Genomic DNA, 19,944 nt, shown 5'->3' with positions numbered 1-19,944 from the left:
AACCGCGTGTCCTCGCCGGTGCCGCTGTGTCTGTTATTCGCACAGCCCAAGGGCTCTTGGTGGGGTCTCAGGACCTTTGGTTTGAGAAAGCAGAGGTGGGCTTGGTGGGCGATGGCTTGCTCAGCCCACGGCTTCTCCTAGCTCAGCTCCTCCCGAGCCCCCAGCCCCTCCCGCTCGGTCCTGTCCAGTCTCTCGTTTCCACACCGTGCCCCAGTGCTAGTGTCCGCTGTCTCCGAGGGGTGGTCGCTAGTGCACAGGGCACATAGAGAACCCCTCAGGTGCACACCTGTGTCGGCTGCACCGCCTCCCAGGGTGCCTTGATGGTGTGGTGTGCCGCGAGGAGGGAGGACACAGAGGTAGCTCAGGCCCTGATGTTCCCGGCGGGTCTCTCCCTGCCTGAGACTAAAAGCCCGTGTTGTCTAGGATTCTTGTCACTGGTCCAGAAAACTGGAGGGTATTTGTTTTGTCTTTGTTTCAATTTATAAAATACTTCTAAGTTGGTCTCAAACTTTAAAAGAAAAAAAAAAAAAAGGACATCCCCTGGTACTCTGTACTTTGCATACTATGTGCACTTTTATGCAGATTTAGGAAAAAGTACCTACACACGGCCCCTAAAGTGACCTGCAGCCCTGTCCCAGCTCCCCCTGCTCTCCGGGGCCTCTCCTGTCACCCGCGGGAGGGACCCACCTGCTAGCTTAGTTTTGTTCCCAGGAGGCTACTACTTGCGCACCAGTGTCTGCGTCCCAGCCCCGCATGAGCACCGCTCTTCACCCCCTCTGCACGCTGCATGCGCCCGCAGAAGCCGTGCCTCACTCTCTCTCCTGTTGTATTTTTCCTTTTCCATCTTCTGCAGCTTCTCCTACCAGCCCTGACAAAAAACCTAAGCGACACGAAGTAAAGAGCGACCCAACGCCTTTTGGTTTACGAGGTAGAGTGGCTCCACCTTTTGAACGTAGCCTGACATCCATTTACCGGTCCCGATTAGGGCCACCGTGTGTCTTGCCCTTCCTCGCCATCGAGGACACAACACAGAATAGGTCTCTGCTAGCCAGAAGCAAATCCATTGTTTTCTTCAAAGACAAGATGCCCTGACAACAGATACTGCAGCGGTGTCACCCTTTCCAGTTGGACGCCCACCAGGTCTGCCCAGAACCTGCACCCACTGGCTACCAGGTTGCCAATGCCTGGCCAGCATGCAGGTTGGGTTGGGCCGTTACGGGGGCTGCGCAGATGTCAGGGCACCCCTGGCCTCAGGGCCCTGTGGCACCACCCCCCGCCCCGCTCCACCAGTTGTCCCGAAGTTTCTTGGGGGAAGCACAGCACGTAGCAGCCAAAGGGACCCTGCCAACCTCCCACTTCACGAGAGGGTGACCGCTGGTACAGGCAGCTATGGCTAAGCTCCATGCTGGCACTCGGGCTTCCATTTCTTGCCCCTTGTATCACAAGGGTAAAGCCCTCCCCCAAAACCCAAAGATGCCCTGGCCCAGGCTGAGGGTCTGAGGTTGGGAAGGAGAGTCTCACTTCATGAATCCTCTAGAATTTTCCAACAATTGTGAAGGTTCCCAAGGGTGCAGGTGACCTCACGCCCCCAGGACCACCCAGGGGTCACCCAGCACACTCGGCCTCAAGCACCAGTCCAAGCACCTGGGACCCAGACTGCAGCCCTCCACCTGCCCCCACAGGACCGTCGGAGGCCAGGGGCTTCAGCCACCTGCTCCCACCACCTTCACATGGGTGAGGGTCCCAGGGCCCGGGACAAGGCTGCGTTCTCCAGCAACAGCCTCATTCTCTGCTTAAGATCTGGAGACGCCGGGCATTGGCCTGGCTGACTGCCCTTGTGCAGGAAGCTGGTGAAGGGGCTTGAGCCCAGCCTGGGGCTGCTTGCCAGCATTCCTCTTCCCACCACCTTTCAGCCAAGTTGTGTCTCCTCACCTGTGGCAGGAAGATGAGGCGCCTTCACAAGGTCAATGGATGTGATGTGAGCGTGGCACCTGGGGCCCTACTACCAGCCCCCTGCCCTCTGCTGCCCTCCACTCCCCACTGTCCTGATGACAGCAAGCCCTGGCCCCCCCCCCCGGCACTCTGGCAGATGCTCAGGCACTTGCCCCCCTGGAGGGCCTCACCTGCCCATCACTTTACTCAATGTCACTATCAGGGCTACTGTGCTGAGAGCAGAGGGGCCACATTCTGGTCACCTTGGCATAACGTCCTACACACTCGCCAACATCCATGTTGATGAAGCTGTGCGACTGGGTTTGTGACACTTGCGCTTTCCAAACCCACGTCTTCTCGCCCCATGGCTGGTGCCTCGGGCGTGTGGGGCGCGGTACCCTCCTGATGCCTTCATCACAGGGCTCTGACACAGGGACGCTGCTGGAGCCTGGTAAAGAGGCCTCCCTGGAGGGCAGAGTACAGGGTGGCCCCATGACATTCGAGGTCATTGGCCAGGCCTGTCTCCTCCCAGGCTCAGTGCTGCATGCTAATGGGCAGCTCTAGACCCCAGCTCCCTTTCTATGGAGACGAGACCCCTAAGGCCTCTGTAGCACAGAGGCCCTTGGGCACGGGCTGCCAGACAGGGGCAGTGCACCCTTTGCACGCGTTGGCTATAGCTCCCTCTCATTCTCGGGGTGGGGCCATGTGGATACTGGAACTGGTGTGCCAGGCCCACAGCCTGCAAGTGGTCTTCCGTCCCTGACCCTGTGGCCGGGAACAGCAGGTGGTGGCCGTGGTCTCATGCTACAGGAGTGTGGCTCCCACCCATCACTTTGCTGCTGGTGTTCATTGTGTTTGCTCAGATTTGGGAATCCATCATCTTCCCTCAACTTAAATGCATTCTCCCTGAAATTTCCTCCAAATGGAAAATACACATGTTATCCTTTGGGGCTGCATGCCATGAAAACACTAGGATATATGCATATTTCAGAAGGTCCGCAGAAAGCTCTGTCCCCACACTTGGCCCAGCAGCAGTCTGGCCGGGGCTCGTGTCGGTAGGGGCCTGGGTTGGAATCCCAGCCTCCCCACGTGGCTGCGGAAGCTCGAAGGCGTGATTAGGGTCTGTGTATGGCGTCTGCTGGCCTGTGCCGGGAGGGTCACAGCACCACCCCCTAATGGGCCAGGACAGTGTTGGCCAGAGCATGTGCAGCACGCCTCAACTGCTGACATGAGGAGCAGTCTCCGGGCCATCCCATGGGTGCTGGGAGCTCCCAGCACCAATTGTAGACTCCTTCCCTGTGGTGATGTTTGCACCCACATGGATGGGTGGTGGCATCTCCAGCTAGGGATCATCCAGAGTCTCTGCTCCCCTGGGACCACAGGCAGAGCCCACGGGATCACCTCCCCGAGGCGCTGGGGACCATTGCCTCCTTGGAGCTGGCCTGGTGATGGAAGCAGGTGCTCTGGGCCCTGTGTCCCTAGACTGTGTGCAGCCGAAGCACACGTGTCAGCAGGCGTTCTGGAAACCTGCCGTTTGTCCCACCCTAAAGTCTTTAGCAGCTCCTAGGAAGGGGGCGGCACACTGCGGGCTCGCGGGAATGGTGCAGAGGGGCTTGTCGTCGTGGTCCTCACGGGAGCCTGTTCTCTCTCAGGTTGGAGCAAAACATCTCACCCCTTGGAGGCCCCCGAGGACAACGATGGCTGGTCCAGTGCCGAGGAGCTGATGAATTCCTCGGACGCAGAGGAGGAAGGCAGAGTGGGCCCCAGGAAGCTGGTAACCCGGCTCCCCTGGCCCTGGGGCAGGAGAGCTCCAGAGTGTGACTGCAGCGGTGCCATGGCTCTCGTGGCCCTGCGGTGGGAGAGGGAGGTTCCAGGTGCCAGGGTGCGCTGTGCCGTGTGCCCACCACCTCCACCATCAGACCACCACACACATGGGGCTTTCGGAGGGAACAGTGCACACACCTGATCCGCCTCCGAATGAGCAGAATGCTCTTAGAAGCCTCCACAAGGCTATGCCTGCAGCTCTGTCCCACTTCTTAGAGAACTCAACTCTTCCACGTGCAGATTTGCGTTTCTTTAACACGAGCTACATGGGGAAGCGTGTACATACTCAATCCCTCGAGTCAGGGTTATACCAACAGATGTTTAGTGCACACCGGGCGCTGCCTTGGTTCTAGCCCTGGGGCCCCACAACACACCTTCATCTGCATGATCGCGGTGAGGACGGACTGGGTGCTGCGCTGTTTAGCAGAGAATACAATACACGAGGGTCTCCGCTCCCACGGGGAGGCAGAGTGAAAGGGAATGAAATGCCAAGTGTGTTAGATAAGGATGGCCGCGTGTCGGGCGGGAGGCCAAGGAAGGGGAGGTCACTCCAGCAGGAGGGAGCGGCGGGCGCAAAGGTCCTGGGGCTGGGGACGACGTTTGGAGTGTGTGAGGGCAACTAGAGCAGAGGGGGTGGTGCAGCCTGGGGCAGGCAGCCTGGGGCACTTCCCAGGTGGGTGGGGTGTTTCAACACGTGGTCGCAGCGGGAGACCTGGCAGGTTCTTAGGACCAGGGGCCCTTCCGCAGCCAGATGCCCATCCAAAGCCTCCAGACGGCAGGAATGGCCGGGCCCTGACAAACGCTCCCGGTCCCTCTCCTGTGGCAGAACACAGGAAGCCCACGCGGGACCTGGCCTGCGGCCGACAGCCGCTCCGCGCTGTGCTTGACAAGCCGTGTCCCTCGCCACCAGGTTCCCGGAAAGTACACGGTCGTGGTGGACGACGAGAAGGGAAGCCCCGAGGCGCTGGCCGTGCGGAACGGGGACATGGTGGAGGTGGTCCAGGAGGGTGACGAGGGCCTCTGGTAAGGTGCCGGCGGGAGCGCACGCCCGGGCCCCGCGGGAGGAGCACGCGGCGGGACCCCTGACGGCCGCACCCCTCCAGGTATGTCCGCAACCTGACGTCCAGCAAGGAGAGCTGGGTGCCGGCCAGCAGCCTGTCCGCGCTCCTCGGCGTGTCCGGCTCTGCGCAGTGCCTGAGCAGCTCAGGTAAGCCCCGCGCCCCTGCCGGCCGCACCCCGAGCCCGCGGGGTCCCGCAGCCGCGAGCTGGGGCGTGCAGATGCCACGCCGCAGCCATTCTTGCCTGGTTTTCCCGCAGAATCCAGTGCGGGGTCCACCCTGCTGAGCGCCTCCTCCAGCTGCAGCGAGAGCTGTGGGGTCCCCCTCTCAGACCTCCAGGGGTAGCGCCGGGCCATGCGGGACAGCAGCCTGCGAACCCCTAAGTTTTCCTTTGCTTGGGCTTGCTTAGTTTGGTGAGGGGACGGTGCTCTAAGACCCTGGGGAAGGAGGACCCTGACAAGACCCCAAGGACGAGCCGCCCGCGGCCCACGGAGCTTCGAGGCAGAGACGCAGGGGGCCGCAGAGGGAAGGTTCTGGAAGATTCTGCCCTCCAGCCTCCACGCCGGGACCACCCCTGACAAGGGTGCAGAAGCCATTTCCACAGGAAGACCGAGGTGTACACTGTGCCTCCCGGGAACACCAGGACGGACGGAGGACGGCGAGGCAGCAGGCCAGCGCGAGGCAGGGCGCCAGGCGGCCGGGACCGCCCTGGCCACACTGCGCGTTCCGGGCGTTTCTGGTCCGGCGCTTCCTGCAGGAACAGGCGTGTTGTGGGAGTGACCAGTCTACTGACCCAGAAGCTCGGCGGGGGGACTGTTTTGTCTTTTACAAGTTTTTTTAAAAGCAGGGATTAATTCCATGGCCATTTTTTGTGGTACTTTGGCCTCGAATCTTTACCAAGAATCACTGTGTTTACATGAAATGATGATTTGATACTGTATTTGATATAAAATTATTTTCTGTTACCGGGGTTCACACTACGGCATGTCGTCTACACTGCTGGGAGATTCGGGGAGCCTCACCGACACCCGTCTGGCCGCGGGCGGACCAACACGCGTCCCTCTGTAGCATCCAGCAGTGTTCCTACAGACAGAAGTAGTAGAGACCGAGGACAGTCCCCTATCTGTGTAGGTTAATTTTCAAAAGGAAATTTAAACTATAATTTAAGATATTTAGCTTCTTTTCTACAAAAAAAAAAAAAAATGGGGAACTTGATTTTTTTAACTAGTTTTACTGAATTAGGATTTGTAAAATTGTTTTTAAAGAATAAATAAAGATGCAGGTTTGCAGGGTACCGTCTGACCCCCGCACGGGGCCCAGGCAGAACCAGAGAGAAAACGCTTCTGTTTTACCTTTTTGTGGTTTAGAAACAAATTCTGTTCTTTGGAAACACTGTGTGTATCCAGCGGGGGTGGATATTTTTATCCGTGTGCACGTGTGGGGGGGTGTACATAGGAGTTCTGCGTGGAGGACGCACGTCAAGGACGCACTGCGGCCTCCACGATGCTGGGACCATCCCGCTACAGCCCTGCGTGGGTCCTGCGCCCACTACGCCGACCGCCTGCCAGCACCCCGCCTCCACCCACCTCCGGGGCACGTCTCGGAGGCTCTTCTAGGTGTCTAGTCGTGAGAGTGTGACACGTGCAACCGTTTCCTCGATGCGCCGATTGTCCAGAGACGGCTCCTGCTGCCTCAGCCCGAGGGTCACCACCGCTGTCATCTCTTCTTCATCAGGCACTTTAAACCCTCATGTTCCAGTCATTGCTTTTTTATTTGGTTTCCAGTCTTTTATTGTTGTTTTTTTCTGCTAATGTAAATGAAATTTAAAATTCAGAGTTCTTTATTGTACAGATGGAATTTGAATAAATATCAGCCCCTCATGCTGTCTGCCTTCCTCTGTAAGAGCTCAGAATTCCTCCGTCTCAGGGCCCCAGCTCCGCGGGTTTGTCATGCTCACCGATGCGCAGCACTGTGAGCTCCCGTTAGAAATGAGGCAAGCGGTGAGCATGACCCACGTTACATCCCATATGCTTCCCTTTGTCAGAAGATGATGGAAATAAAATAACACGCATGTTGTGTCAACCATGTAAAGGTAACTAAACATGTGGAATCGCCGTGTTGGATAAGAGTACAAGTGATGCCTTCGGAAGCAGGAGGGGTCTAGGGGTGGAGGGGCGCTGCGACCCCCGGGGGGAGTGTGACCCACAGAAGCAAGGGGTCACAGAGGCTGGTCGGAGCATGGAAATCTTGCTATGCCGACCCGTTGACACACGCACAAGCTGGAAGGCCAGGTGGTGGGTCTGCAGGCAGAGGACAGACAGCAAGGCCCTCCAGAGCCCCCAGTTGGAAGGGGCCGGCAGGTCCTCCCCCAGAGCCTCCAGAGAGAGCAAGGCTGTGCTCAAGGACCTTGGTGAGGACAGATTCCTGGCGGTGTAAGCCCCACTGCAGGCAGCCCCCAGTCACCCCAGCCCCAGGGGAGGGGCCCCCGGGAGTCTGGGAAGGCCCTGAGCTCCGTCCAAGACCCAGGGAGTGTGCCTGGGGCACTCTGCCCACCCACTGCCTACTACAGCCTTTGAGGGCAGGGCTCCCACCACCTCTCGGAGGCAATACCAGCCCAACGCAAGAATGGGGGTTCAAGAATGAGCCACTTGTACCCTGGATGGGAGCAAATGGAGCTGTGGTGCCCAGAGTCTGATTCCAGAGCTGCAGCTACATCCATGGCGCCCTAGGGAACCCCAAGAAGGCCACACGCAGATACCTGCAGAAACAGTGAAGTCCACCACCTCCCACCAAGGACAAATTCCCAAACAGCTACCAAGAGTAACAATTAGAGATTCCAGAACTGATCCACAAAACATGCTCTCCCCCGGGTACTAATTCTTCCACTTGGGAAGTAGAGCTGGGACGCTGTGGGAAGCAGCCGGACTGTGTGGCTCCCAGGCCAGAGATGAGCAGAGCTGGCCTCCCCAGCCTCCACCAGTTTGCAGAGGGTCGAACCCAGGCCTGCTAGAGGCAGGACACCCAGGAGAGTCTTGTTGGGGTAACCTATGGTGCCGGGGGTATTCGGAACCACCCAGGTCAGAGCGGAAGCCTCGTACCCTGAGAAAGCCGACATGCCTGGCTACCCTGGACCATGGGTCCTTGAGGGCTGTGACCTGGGCCCAGGATGCCTGGAAGGACACAGAGGGAGGCTCAGCTTGGGGCATGTGCCCCTACTCCCAGTCACCCCCATGAGGCTTCCGGCTCACCCAGAAAGCCAGGCCCTGGGCAAGGAGGCCCTGCCTAGGTCTCCCCTGTGGCTCTCTTGAGAATATTCACATCCACACCCAAGATCCTCTCTCCTCTCCCCATTGTCACTTTAGTTCTGTGTCCAACTGCCATCCTAAGTCCTGAGGACCTCAGAGTTCTCAAGTGCATTTGAGGGGCACTTGCCAGATACAGGTCCCGACACAGATGTTTGGGGCAGGAGCCTCTGCTTCACAGACACAGCTCTGGGGCTGGGAGAGGGGGTTGGTGGCTTCCTGCAGGAATCTGGCATTGCCCCGCCCCTTGGGCTTGAGAAGCCAGCCCTCCCTCCCCCACCCCTCTGCCCGCTAGAAGGCCAGGACTTTGACCCCCCCCCCCACACACACACACACACATACCTGGAATGTCAATAGACCGGTGACACCATGGGTCTCACCATGGTTGCCTGGGCAGGTGAGCTGGCCCTCCTCTGCTTCCTACTGGGCCTGCAGGGGTCTCTGGCTGCAGGTATGTCAGGGGGAGGGTTCCCTGTAAACCCTGGGGAAGGGCTGCCGGGCTGCTGACATCCACGCCTCCCACAGCCCCCCTGCGTGGTAGACACGTGGCAGACACACCGGGAACTTCCATGGGATCGGCAAGCAGACCCAGGGTTCAGGGGTGCAGGGTGGGATGCTCCCCTCCTGCCCAGCCCTCCTGCTTCTTCCAGTGCCGGAGACAGGGTGGGGACCCTGGGTGGCTCTGCTCCACCAGCAGACACTGAGGGGAAAGTAGGGAGGAAGAGGGACAGAGGGACGCGCTTCACTGGCGGTGCCCACTGAGACTTCAGAACCGTGGGATGGCCCAGGTGGCAGCACTGTCCCCCGCCAGCGGCTTGCGTGGGAGCGGATGGGGCACCCACTGATTCCTGCAGGGGCCCATAGGCCAGCACCACCCTCGGGGGAGGCAGGGCGCCTTCGTCCTTCCTGAGCAGGAAGACAGTGCTTGTCGGGTTCCCCCCCACACACCCCTGCCAGACTTCCACAAGTTCCCTGCTGGTTCCCCGAGGGCTTCCTGGTACACATCTGCTGCACTTCGAGGGTGGCAGGGGTGACAGTCTTCTCTGGGCTCCCCCAAGCCCCCCACCTCCACCCCCACCCCTTCCTCAACCTCTCCTTCCCAACCAGGCAGGCTCCCCAGAAATTCACACACAGAAACGTTGTCTCCGTAAAAGAGAGGTGGTCCCTGTCATCCTTGGGCCTGGGGGCCACCCCAGCCCCTCCCCTGAAGCCACCCCACCTGCTGGAGGTCCTGGACCTCCCTGCCATGCAGGAAACCTCCAGCTGCACTCACTTCTGGGGCTCAGTACCCCACTTGTTTCTGCCTCTCAGTCCCAGCTTTGTTCCCAGGCCTGGCCTCTCTGGCTGCCCAGCCGCTCACTGCACAGCTGTCCCCAGGGGTGCAGTCGTGCCCCCGGGGCTCCATGGGCTTTCTCGGCCTCCGGAGGGTGTTCCAATCTCAGTGTCCTCCTCTCTGGCATCTGTCCACATGTCTGCCCGTGTGTCCTGATGAAACCTCAAACTCAAGGAGTTCAAACTGGTCCCATTACTTGTCCAAGGTGGACCTTAGGGGAGCTCTAAGCACCCACCCTCTCCTCATGCGAGCTACCTGCTAGAGGCTGGCAGGAGGGAGCAGGCCGGGGCCTGGACTGGGGTCCAGAGGACACACAAGCCAGGGTCATGAGCTGGGGGTGCAGGGGCACAGGGCTCAGGGCAGGGCCCTCCAGAAGTCGAATTCTCCTGGGAAGAGCAGAGCCATTCCCCAAGACGGGAGGGGGAAGGGAAGAGCCAGCCGGTGGGGCAGAGGCGGGGAAGCCAGGCCCATGTGGTGGCTGTGCATGTGGGTCACTCAGTGTGTGGGGCGGTGGCCTGCAGAGCCCTGGGGCTCCGGGACACCTGGAGCTTCTGGTGGTTGGAGGGACAGCTGAAGCGGAAGTGGGGAGGTGGACTCCGAGCTTCCTTAGAGCGGAAAACCCAGACCTGAAGGATATCACACCTCAAGGGCTGGCAGCAAAGGAGTGGGGAGGGAGTCCTGGGAGCAGGACCCAGGAAGGTCCCCGCAGCCAGACAGGCACATCAGGGCAGTCGCTGGCCACAGTCTCCTCCAACCAAGAGAGGATGACCAGGAGCCTGTGCTGGGCCCGAGCAGGGGTCCCCAGTGGCCTTAGCTTACAGAGGGTACCGGAGTCTTCGTGAGCACCTCCGTGTCTCCAAGAGGGGGTGGGCCATATAGAAGTAGAGCAAGGGGCTGGGGAGGCTGGGGGAGGGAGCCCCATAGGATGTGCTGCAGCTCCCCCTCCGAGAGCACCAGGGAGGACAGCCTGGGGCAGGCAAGGGACACAAGGCCCCTCCCCTCCCGCCCCCTCCCCCTCTCCCACAGCCCCTCCCTCCATTGGGAGCAGAGCCCCTGCACATCCCACCCCTGCTCCCCACACAATGTCCCAGGCGCTGGGATGCTGAGGCTCTAAAAGTCGATGGTACACATTCTGAAGCATTAACTTTCCGTCCCCAGAGAGAATGTTCTACTGCCTTCTTTCAATAAGTTGCATTTGCATACGCAGGTGCACATTTACTTTTATTCACGGTATGTGGGATCTAGGGTCTTCTCGCCTCACTTAATATCACATCTTGTTAAGCGCCGTGGGCCAGCTCTGCGCGCAGGGGTGCTCCTGGGAACCAGGCCGCCAGGCCCAGAGGCCTGAGCGGGTTCAGCTGCAAAGACAGGCAGGCCCTTCCCCAGCTCTCACGCAAGGCTCGCGCCGAGCGGTGACTCAGCAGGACATGGCACAGGGGTGTCGGTGCTCACGGGGACCCCCCCCCAAGTCTTCCTCACCCAGGAGGAAGCCCAGGGTGTCCTGCACCGGCAAAGGCGCGCCAACTCGTTCCTGGAGGAGCTGCGGGCCGGCTCCCTGGAGAGAGAGTGCCGGGAGGAGCAGTGCTCCTTTGAGGAGGCCCGGGAGATCTTCCAGGACGTGGACAGGACGGTGAGTCCCCCCTCGGGGACCCCCCGCTGCCTCGGTGATGCGGCCGGCCCAGCAGCCAGCTGGGACACAGCGACTCGGAGCAGGCCCGGCCCTCCAGGGCCTCTCCCCAAGGCCGGAGGCCGGCTTCACTCTGCGCATCGCCTCGGCCGCACGGGGCACCCCAACCCCACGTCGCAAAACACAGTGTGAAAGGCACATTCAGCGTGTCCCTTGCCTTCCCGGGGAAGGTCCCGGGTCCCCAGAGGGCTGCCCACACCTCTGGGAGGCACAGCTGATGGAGCCGACCTCCGCCACGGGCCTGGGCCGGCCTTTCCCAGCAGTGCCCACCTGCAGATGCCTCCTCGGGGCAACTCACGGGAGGAGACGCTCGGGAAGCCACGGCGGCCCCCACACGCACGAGACACCTCAAACTCATGAGACACACACACATCACACTCACGGGACTCACAGCTCACACAGGACACGCACCTCACGCTCATGTGACACTCACCTCATCCTCACAAGATACTCACCTCACACTCCCAAGACACTCCACACTCATGGGACACTCACCTCACACAGGACACACACCTCATGATCACAAGACACATACCTCACACTCCTCACACTCACGGGACACACCTTACACACACAGGACATGCTTCATGCTCAACAGGAAGTGAGGCTATTTGCCATTTGAGGCATTGAGGATGGTCACTCGTTGCATTTGTTCACTACTTGGTTTTTCAAAGCATTTCCCACAGTTCTCATTTTATTCTCACAGTGATTCTGTAGGGTTCAGTGTGCCTGGCCAGAAGATTCCTCAAGAATCCATTTCATTAGAGCCCTTTGCAATCATAAAATGCCTTTGTATCCATTACTGCCCTGTCCTCCTGTCACACACGTGTGTAGGTGACCCCCTCATCCCCAGAGAGCACGTATGCCTTATCCTAAGTTCACAGCTTAAAGGTGGCAGAGTTGGGGCATTCACAACTCTTGTGAATTCTGAATTGTGAGAGGGAAATTTGTGACCTCTGATGACCTTAGTGATCTGGGGTAGAGGGGATGGGATTAGGAAAATAACTTCCTCCCCCTGGATGAACTCACCTCATCTCCAAAGGAAAAGTCTGGCTTCCAGGGCCCACCTCAAAGGGCCCAGGTTGGAAGCCCCCCAGCCCCCACAGTCCATGCCTGCTCCCGAGTCCATTCTGCGGACACCGTCCATATTTGCTGCTGGCAAACACATGTCTCATACTGCTTCCTCTTTGTTCCCTCAGAGGCAATTCTGGATTTCTTACAAAGGTGAGTCGGTAAACGGCCCATTGGACCCCACCCCCCAGCCTTCCCCACAGCGTACTAACACTGAGTCCCTCCACAGATGGGGACCAGTGCGCCTCGAATCCATGCCAGAACGGAGGCTCCTGTGAGGACCAGCTCCAGTCCTACATCTGCTTCTGCCCCGATGACTTCCAGGGCCGGAACTGTGAGACAAGTGAGGAACCCCATGGTTGGCAGACAGAGCCCCAGCAGGCTGATGGGCACGGCCTGGTCAGATGCCAGCTGGGCCTCAGCCCCGGTGGGAAATTGGGCTCTGTGACTGAGAAAGCCCCTGCCAACCTGAGAGTCTTGGGTTTGAGGTTCCAAGATGCTAATTCTCTCTCTCTCCCCCTTTTTTTTTTTAAAGAGAGGTTATTTAAAAAAAGAAATTGTATTTATTTATTCATAGAGACACAGAGAGAGAGGCAGAGACACAGGCAGAGGGAGAAGCAGGCTCCATGCACCGGGAGCCGGACGTGGGACTCGATCCCGGGTCTCCAGGATCACGCCCTGGGCCAAAGGCGGAGCTAAACCGCTGAGCCACCCGGGCTGCCCTAAGGTGCTAATTCTCAAACTTGATCACCTCCTGTCCACTTCTGGGAAATACAAAACCCTTGAGTTCCCAGTGCTAGGGGATTCGGATACACCTGGAGAGAGCGCAGTGAGGGCTCTGCATGACTACCCAGCTTCCAGTCAAGACAGCTGGGAAAACTGTATCTTCCCTTCCCGCTATTACAAAAGTGTGAGGTGTTTTTTTGACCTTTCGAATGTTAAAGTATTGCAAATTTCAAGAGTCCCTCAGACCATCTCAGTGTCACTATTCTGCTGCAGGGGCTCGTAGAGCTCTCTCAAGGCGGATGTGCTCAAAGTTATAGCTTATTACAGTGGAAGGATACAGAATAAAGCCAGCAGAGGGTCAGTGCGAGCTTCCCATTGTCCTCTCCCAGTGGACCCTTGTGGACAGTCTTCCGTTCTCCAAGAGCAATGTGTGGCAAGACTTAGGAAGTATCACCACCACCCCGGGAAGTACAATGACCCTCTGTGTCCAGAGATTGTATTGGGCTCAGTCACATAGTCACATGGCTTAGTCTCCAGCCCCTCCAGAGGTTAAGGTGACATCATGTGGCCTAAGCCCCCACCATGAGTCACATGGTTAGACCATCCGGTATAGCCAAAGGCCCCCAAGGAAACAGCATTCTTATCAGGCAGATTACATCAAAAGTGTGCACCTTAATCAGCGAGAGTATGGACATCATCTCCTAGGAGCACTTTGGGTGAATTCAATCCTTTATCACACAATGTACATCCAAAGAGTTCTTCTGGGCCATGGCCACCTTCTGCTCTAAGAAAACCAGAGGCCAGGGAGAGGAGAGGCAAGGCTAAGAGAAGAGGCTTCCTGCCAGGAATTCCTGGGACTGGAATCTTTGCCTGGCCTCTTATGCTCAGCAGTCCTGGTGTGACTCCCCCAGGACCATGATGCTCAGCAGTCCTGGTGTGAATCCTCCCAGACCTTTACTGCTCAGGAGCTCTGGTGTGAGTCCTCCAGGACCATGATGCTCTGGACCCCTGGTGTGAGTCCCTCAGGATCATAGTGCTCTGGAGTCCTGGTATGAATCCCCCTGGACCTTTACTGCTCAGGAGCCCTGGTATGAGTCCTCCAGGACCATGATGCTCAGCAGTCCTGGTGTGAATGCCCCAGGATCATGATGTTCAGGACCCGTGGTGTGAATCCCCCAGAACCATGATGCTCAGGAGCCCTGGTATGAACTCACTTCCAGGCCAGGCATTCCTGCTGGGGTCCTGGACTGCACAGTGAGCTAACCCTGTCTCCACACTGTAGCACTGCCCTGCAGAGTCAGGATGAACGTTCCTCATCTCCATCTGTCGGAGCTGCAGGCAGCCCCGGCCAGCTCACTGGGGCACCAGGGCCCTGGCTGTGGTCCATCTGCCTGGACTCTTGCCAGCAGGCCTCCAACTGCAGTGGACACTTGTACTGTCCCCAGGGGACTTTTACTTTCCCTGGCCCTCCACAGCTCCCGCCAGTTGCTGGGAGGGGGGCATGGAGGCCCCATTGGCACTCCTCCATCCCAGTGGGCTAAGCTCTTCAGACGTGGGCCCACACACAACCCCAGGTCACCCTTCTGGATCAAACCTCAGCAGGGCTGGCACCTGGCTGTCTCTGTGGCAGCCCCTAAGCACCACTATTGTGCAGAAGGAGGGCTGGTTCTCCCTGACCCACAGAGGTCCCTCTCAGCCTGTCCCCTTCCTGTCCTCAGATAAGAAGGACCAGCTGATCTGTATGAATGAGAATGGAGGCTGTCAGCAGTACTGCAGTGACCACGCAGAGGCCAGGCGTTCCTGCTGGTGCCACGAGGGGTACACGCTCCAAGACGATGGAGTGTCCTGCATGCCCATAGGTAACGGGTCCTTGGGGGCCAGCCCCAGGGTCTGTGTTTTGCTTCATTCCCAAGGAGCAGCCACCCATTCCTGCACAGCCATGGCCATCTTGTGAGAGACAGGAAGGGTGAGCATGTACTACATCTGTGCCCGCTCGGAAACAAGCCACAATGGCAGCAGGCATGGACAGAGCCCTGGGAGCAGCTCCCTGGAGGGTCTGGAGCCACCAGCCTGTGCAAAGCAGCCCTAGAGGAGCAGAGGGAGGCTCTTTCCGCCCACCACTGGCCCCTCTGATGGGAGCCACAGGGCCGCACCCAGGGTCGGCACTGACCGCGACATGGTCCGGAGTCCAGGTCTGGACGCCCCCACCCTGGCTAGAGCCTGACGTCCTGCTGCTGCCTCTGCACGGTCTCTCCTCCAGCCCAGGGGCTTTCCTGGGGAAATCAAAGTTCCGAGTTTGCTCAGGATGGCGGTGCCATTGTCCGAGGGCTGGTCAGTCTGTGGACAAGTGTCAGTCCCCTGGGAAAGTGAGCAGAGCCGAGTTTCAAGAGGGAAGACCCCTCTGTTCCTGCAGGAGCAGCTCCTCCACGGGTGGCCCTGCCCTGCTGCGGCCCCTGGAACTCACCCCTCACAAGCTCTCGTTGGGCATGAACACCATGGTCCTGTGACTTGTTTCCTACAGTGGAATATCCGTGTGGAAAAATACCTGTTCTGGAGAAGAGAATTGGCAGCAACCCCCAAGGCCGAATTGTGGGTGGCAAAGTGTGCCCCAAAGGGGAGTGCCCCTGGCAGGTAAGGCCCCAAAGGGATGGTGGGCAGTCGGCTGCAGGACCCTGGCCTCAAGGGTTCCCTGCTGGCGCAAGGCACGTCCTCCTCATTCTTCAGCCCCCGCCGGCCTGCTTCCCTCTGTCCATCTGGATGTCAGCTCAGCTCTCATCTCCCACCTCTTCCTCAGGGCTGCTGGCCTCACTCCCATCCACTGATGAGGGACATGAGGCCGCTGGTGACGGATGGCAGAGGCAGGGTCTGAACCCAGCCCCAGTCCCAGCCCCATCACCATCTGCCTCTGGAAACAGATCCTTGATGTGTAACGTGTCATCTTGTGGGCAGGGGAGGCTGTCCCCGCATGGCCAGGGTGTGGGGCCGCCCATGAGCCTGGTCCCCGTTGAAAATGCAGAGGATCAGCCCCCCAGACGCACTGGGCGTAAAGCTACATCTCACAGGAGCGGGATGTGCACACACACGTGTCTGAGCCTGGCCCAGCGACCCCCAGACCCTTCCTGTGGGGACACTGGAGTTAAACCACTGAGAGTGTTGAATGTATGCGAACCTTGTAGGGGACGCTGGAGGCTCACTGGTCACCAGTGGCCTGACCTTGGGTTCGGGGACCCCTTGCAGAGCGGCAGAAGGAGCCTGCCCCCCAACCCCGCCCCTTCCCACCTCGCACAGGTGGGGGTAGGCAGTGGCGGCCTGGCCTGCGGGCAGCTTGTGTGGTCCAGGCCACACTCCCCAGCCTGCCAGAACCCTGCATTTTGGTGTTCAGTCCCCCCAAATGGGATTGGCCTGTTCACCAGGGTGCCTGGCCTAGGCAGTACTTCTGTGAGCAGGGGAGAGGTGATGAGGGCAGGTTTCTGTGGGTAAAGAAGAGAGCCTCTGGGAGGGCTGTCTGGGGGGAGCGCAGCCAGCACTCATGCCCACGTGTGCACCAGGATCTCCCCTCTCAGGACCACTTACCCCACCCCCAAGACAGAGGGCCACCTCACCCATGTTACCAGTGGGGGAACTGAGGCCCACTGAAACTCAGACTCAGATTCAGCAGTAAGAGCCACCCCAGACCACCTTCATGGCTGCGGCACAGAGCCATGGTCAGCCAGGCCCAGGGGCATTGCCGGGAGCCTGACATCCTGCCTGTAACCGATCAGGGTGAGGCGCTGAGCCGCAAGCACCTGTCCTTACCCACACAGGAAGACCTTTCTCCGAAAGGCCCAGTAGATGCTAGCTTGGGTGAGGAAGGGGCATGTCCCCAGCACCCTGGGTCCTGCTGTTCATGCTCAGGACACAAGGACTCTGACACGCTGACCCTGCATCCGGTCTCCTTCCTCCCTGGTGGATCAGCCTCACCATCACATGTAGTGACCTGCCTCTCTCTGGCCCTTCAGTCCCTCCCCGTCTGCAGACCAGCTGGCTAGGGACTCCAGCTCCTTCCATCCACTGTGGGCAAACCACTGCAGGGAAAACCACAAGCCTCACCGGGACCTACTCAGCATCCTCCTTGCTTTGGGGAAGAGAAGGACGCATTGACGGAGGGCACCCTGCTTCCGTTCAATACCTGTCCTTCCACGAGCCCCAGAGCACCACGCTTGGCCAGCCTCTCAGACCAGGCGTGTGGGGTCCAGCTTGGGCGGTGATGCTGGGCGTGTACCCTGTAGTCAGCCCGGCATCTGTGAGCTCTCTGTGGCCATCGCTAGCTACAGGGGAAAGGTGAGTCCCCAGGGTGACAGCACTGGGACCTGCATCTGTTGTGCCCTGCCAGGCGGCAGTGAAGGTGGATGGGAAGCTGCTGTGTGGGGGCACCCTGATCGATGCTGCCTGGGTCGTCTCTGCAGCTCACTGCTTCGAAAGAATCAAGAACTGGAAAAACCTGACGGTGGTCCTGGGTAGGTCTCATGGTCCCTCCATCAATTTCCACAACTGGATAAGCTCCTCCAAAAAGAGAAATGGGGCAGCACCTGGGTAGACCCCAGTGCCCCAGGTCCCACTGTGGCCATGCTCCCCCAGCCTCTTTCCCATCACATAAAGTCACGGGGGTGACGCTCTATGCCCCTGTCTCACTTGGGCCAGAGGCCCCAGGGGTGTGTGGGCCATGGTGGGCACCTCCGCCCAGTAGGCAACAGGATGCTGAGCACCCCCGGGAGGGTCTGGGACGGACTGGGGGAGCTAAGCATCCCTCCTCACTCACCCTCAGCACCCCAGACTCACCCTGACTCACACTCCAGCCGGACCCCAGTGGTGGCTGCCTGGGGCACTGCTCCCGCCAGCCTGGGGCTGGACACAGGGTCCCTAAGGCCCCAAAGGGAGGCTGCGGGGCATGGGGTGAGCAGTGCAAGTCCCCTGCAGGCGAGCATGACCTCAGTGAGGACGACGGCGATGAGCAGGAGCGGCATGTGGCCCAGGTCATCGTCCCCGATAAGTACATTCCCCTCAAGACGAACCATGACATCGCCCTGCTGCACCTGCGCACACCCGTGGCCTACACCGACCATGTGGTGCCTCTGTGTCTGCCCGAGAAGACCTTCTCCGAGAGGACGCTGGCCTTCATCCGCTTCTCAACCGTCAGCGGCTGGGGCCAGCTGCTTGACAGGGGCGCCACGGCCCTCCAGCTCATGGCCATCGACGTGCCTCGGGTGATGACCCAGGACTGCCAGGAGCAGTCCCGCAGGAGAAGTGGCTCCCCCGCCATCACTGAGAATATGTTCTGTGCCGGCTACCTGGACGGGAGCAAGGACGCCTGCCAGGGGGACAGCGGGGGCCCGCATGCCACGAAGTTCCAGGGCACATGGTACCTGACAGGTGTCGTCAGCTGGGGGGAGGGCTGTGCGGCCGAAGGCTACTTTGGAGTGTACACCAGGGTCTCCCAGTACATCGAGTGGCTGCGCCAGCTCATGGTCTCCAGCCATACCTTGAGAGGCCTCCTCCGGGCCCCACTGCCCTAGCCCCAGGGCCACTGCTGGCCCAGAATAAAGCTGCTGCGTGTCCCGTCCTCACGTCCAGAAACACCCCTGCACTTCTTGGGGCATGAGGGGGCACAAAGCAGGCTGAGCAGGACGTGGGAGGTGGGGGACAGGGACCGATGTGTCTGGGGACAGACGCAACCAGGCCGGGGAAGGGCAGCATTGTTTCCCGAGAGCCACCTTCCTCTCTTGTTCATGTCACACACACTGGAAGCACCGCCCATTTGCTTGGCTGGTTCTCCTTCAAGATCTTTCTGTATATGTAGCTTTTCCCATAAAACAGGAGGCTGTCACTCCAGACGGCATTTGCCACCTGCCCCCCTCTACTGGCACACCTCCTGCGCACATGTCGGTGCTGCCTGCCGCTGTGCCATATCCACGCTCACCCTGCTGAGGCCCTAACACTCGTCCTGGAGCCAGTCTTTCTCTCAGGCCCACAGCGCCCCCGAGATCTGCCTTCCTCCTTCTGGATCGCACTGACGGGTTCTCCAAAACGTATAGAACTGGGTGTTCTCCCCCTACTGAGGCCCTGGTCGATGATGGTCCTCAGCGAGAGGCCCAGGGCACCCCTGCCCCAGAGCTGCCCGGTTCCCTGGTCCTGTCACATGTGCGGGATCAGGGGAAGGACCCAGTGAGTGACATTTTTATCAAGCTCCCCGGTGACTGGGGAGCCCCCTCAGCCTGAAGTCACCTAGGCCACGGAGGAGTGAGAAACATGCTGTCCGAGGGGGCAGCTGACACGGCTCGGTAGTAAGAACACGCCCTGTGGGCACCTCGCCCCGTCTCAGGACACGCCTGGGGGCACGGCGCCTGGCCGCCCCATGCCTGGAGCTCCAACAGTGCTCAACACTGCTGCATTTGGGCGCCGGGATTCACGGGGCCGAAGAGTCAATACAAGTCCAATGTAGAGTGGACCAGGGGCCACAGGCTACGGCCACCGTGTCTGTCATCTATTTTTGTCAAGGTGTTACTGGGATGTGCTCAGTCCCTACTTGGCATCCTTGGCTGCTCAGAACCGCAGCACAGAGCCGTGAGGATAGAGACCTTCTGCCCCTGAGGCAGGTGTGTTTGCCATCTGGGCCTTTACACAAGAGGCTGATGCCTGCCCAGCCTGCCACCCGCCTGGGGCTTAGCACGAGGGTGTCCCGCATGACGTTGTGCTAGATGGGTCCCCCTCCCACTCTTGGCCAAGCTGCTTCTCCACTCTATGCCCCGGCTCCTTGTCTACAAAACCAGATCCTTGATGCTGGTCACAAGGGTGGGTCCTGAGCACGTAAAATGAGGCTCCTAGGGGGGCTCCGTAGAGTCAGGGCTTCGCAGGTGGGGCTGGTGTGCCAGCCTCTGGAGTCCTCCACCGACAGGACTCAGGAGCTGGCTCACCCCTCTGCCTGGAAAGAAAAGGGGAGGATGGATTGAAGACAGACACCCAGACACGAACAGG

At 59.5% G+C, this 19,944-nt stretch overlaps 2 protein-coding genes across 16 annotated transcripts in view; both read left to right on the top strand.

Annotated features, from left to right (window-relative positions):
* MCF2L (MCF.2 cell line derived transforming sequence like) overlaps positions 1-6,694 on the top strand; it is a 133,210-nt gene extending 126,516 nt beyond the window's left edge. For 10 of the 14 annotated variants that reach the window (XM_077854902.1, XM_077854896.1, XM_077854907.1 and 7 more), the window contains 5 exons: positions 854-928; positions 3,585-3,706; positions 4,667-4,779; positions 4,860-4,963; positions 5,074-6,694. In XM_077854902.1, the coding sequence (XP_077711028.1) occupies positions 854-928; positions 3,585-3,706; positions 4,667-4,779; positions 4,860-4,963; positions 5,074-5,159 (500 nt within the window). In that variant the 3' untranslated portion in view covers positions 5,160-6,694. The remainder of the gene's footprint in view (positions 1-853; positions 929-3,584; positions 3,707-4,666; positions 4,780-4,859; positions 4,964-5,073) is intronic. The other 4 variants (XM_077854904.1, XM_077854909.1, XM_077854908.1 and 1 more) reach the window with 2 other exon arrangements.
* Positions 6,695-8,439: 1,745 nt separating this feature from the next.
* F7 (coagulation factor VII) lies at positions 8,440-18,532 on the top strand. 2 transcript variants are annotated; one of them, XM_077854779.1, is made up of 8 exons: positions 8,440-8,567; positions 10,919-11,079; positions 12,336-12,360; positions 12,437-12,550; positions 14,652-14,792; positions 15,455-15,564; positions 17,306-17,429; positions 17,890-18,532. In XM_077854779.1, the coding sequence occupies exons 1-8, from the start codon at positions 8,486-8,488 to the stop codon at positions 18,483-18,485; spliced, it is 1,353 nt and encodes a 450-aa protein (XP_077710905.1). In that variant the 5' UTR covers positions 8,440-8,485; the 3' UTR covers positions 18,486-18,532. The 2 variants fall into 2 exon arrangements, with proteins under 2 accessions (XP_077710905.1, XP_077710906.1); XM_077854780.1 differs by lacking the exons at positions 10,919-11,079; positions 12,336-12,360 and having other exon boundaries at positions 8,442-8,567.
* The last annotated feature ends 1,412 nt before the right edge of the window (positions 18,533-19,944 follow it).

This window comes from Canis aureus, chromosome 17 (assembly GCF_053574225.1).
Source record: "Canis aureus isolate CA01 chromosome 17, VMU_Caureus_v.1.0, whole genome shotgun sequence".
Taxonomy (NCBI): Eukaryota; Metazoa; Chordata; class Mammalia; order Carnivora; family Canidae; genus Canis; species Canis aureus.
The sequence above is the reverse complement of the archived record's forward strand: the minus strand, read 5'-3'. Positions and strand labels throughout refer to the sequence as shown.

Excerpts from the sequence above, each read along its gene's own strand:
- F7 (XM_077854779.1), top strand. The coding sequence starts at position 8,486 with ATGGGTCTCACCATGGTTGCCTGGGCAGGTGAGCTGGCCCTCCTCTGC. Across the intron at positions 12,361-12,436 it reads ATTCTGGATTTCTTACAAAG|ATGGGGACCAGTGCGCCTCG; the intron begins GTGAGTCGGTAA and ends GTCCCTCCACAG. Across the intron at positions 14,793-15,454 it reads AGTGTCCTGCATGCCCATAG|TGGAATATCCGTGTGGAAAA; the intron begins GTAACGGGTCCT and ends TGTTTCCTACAG.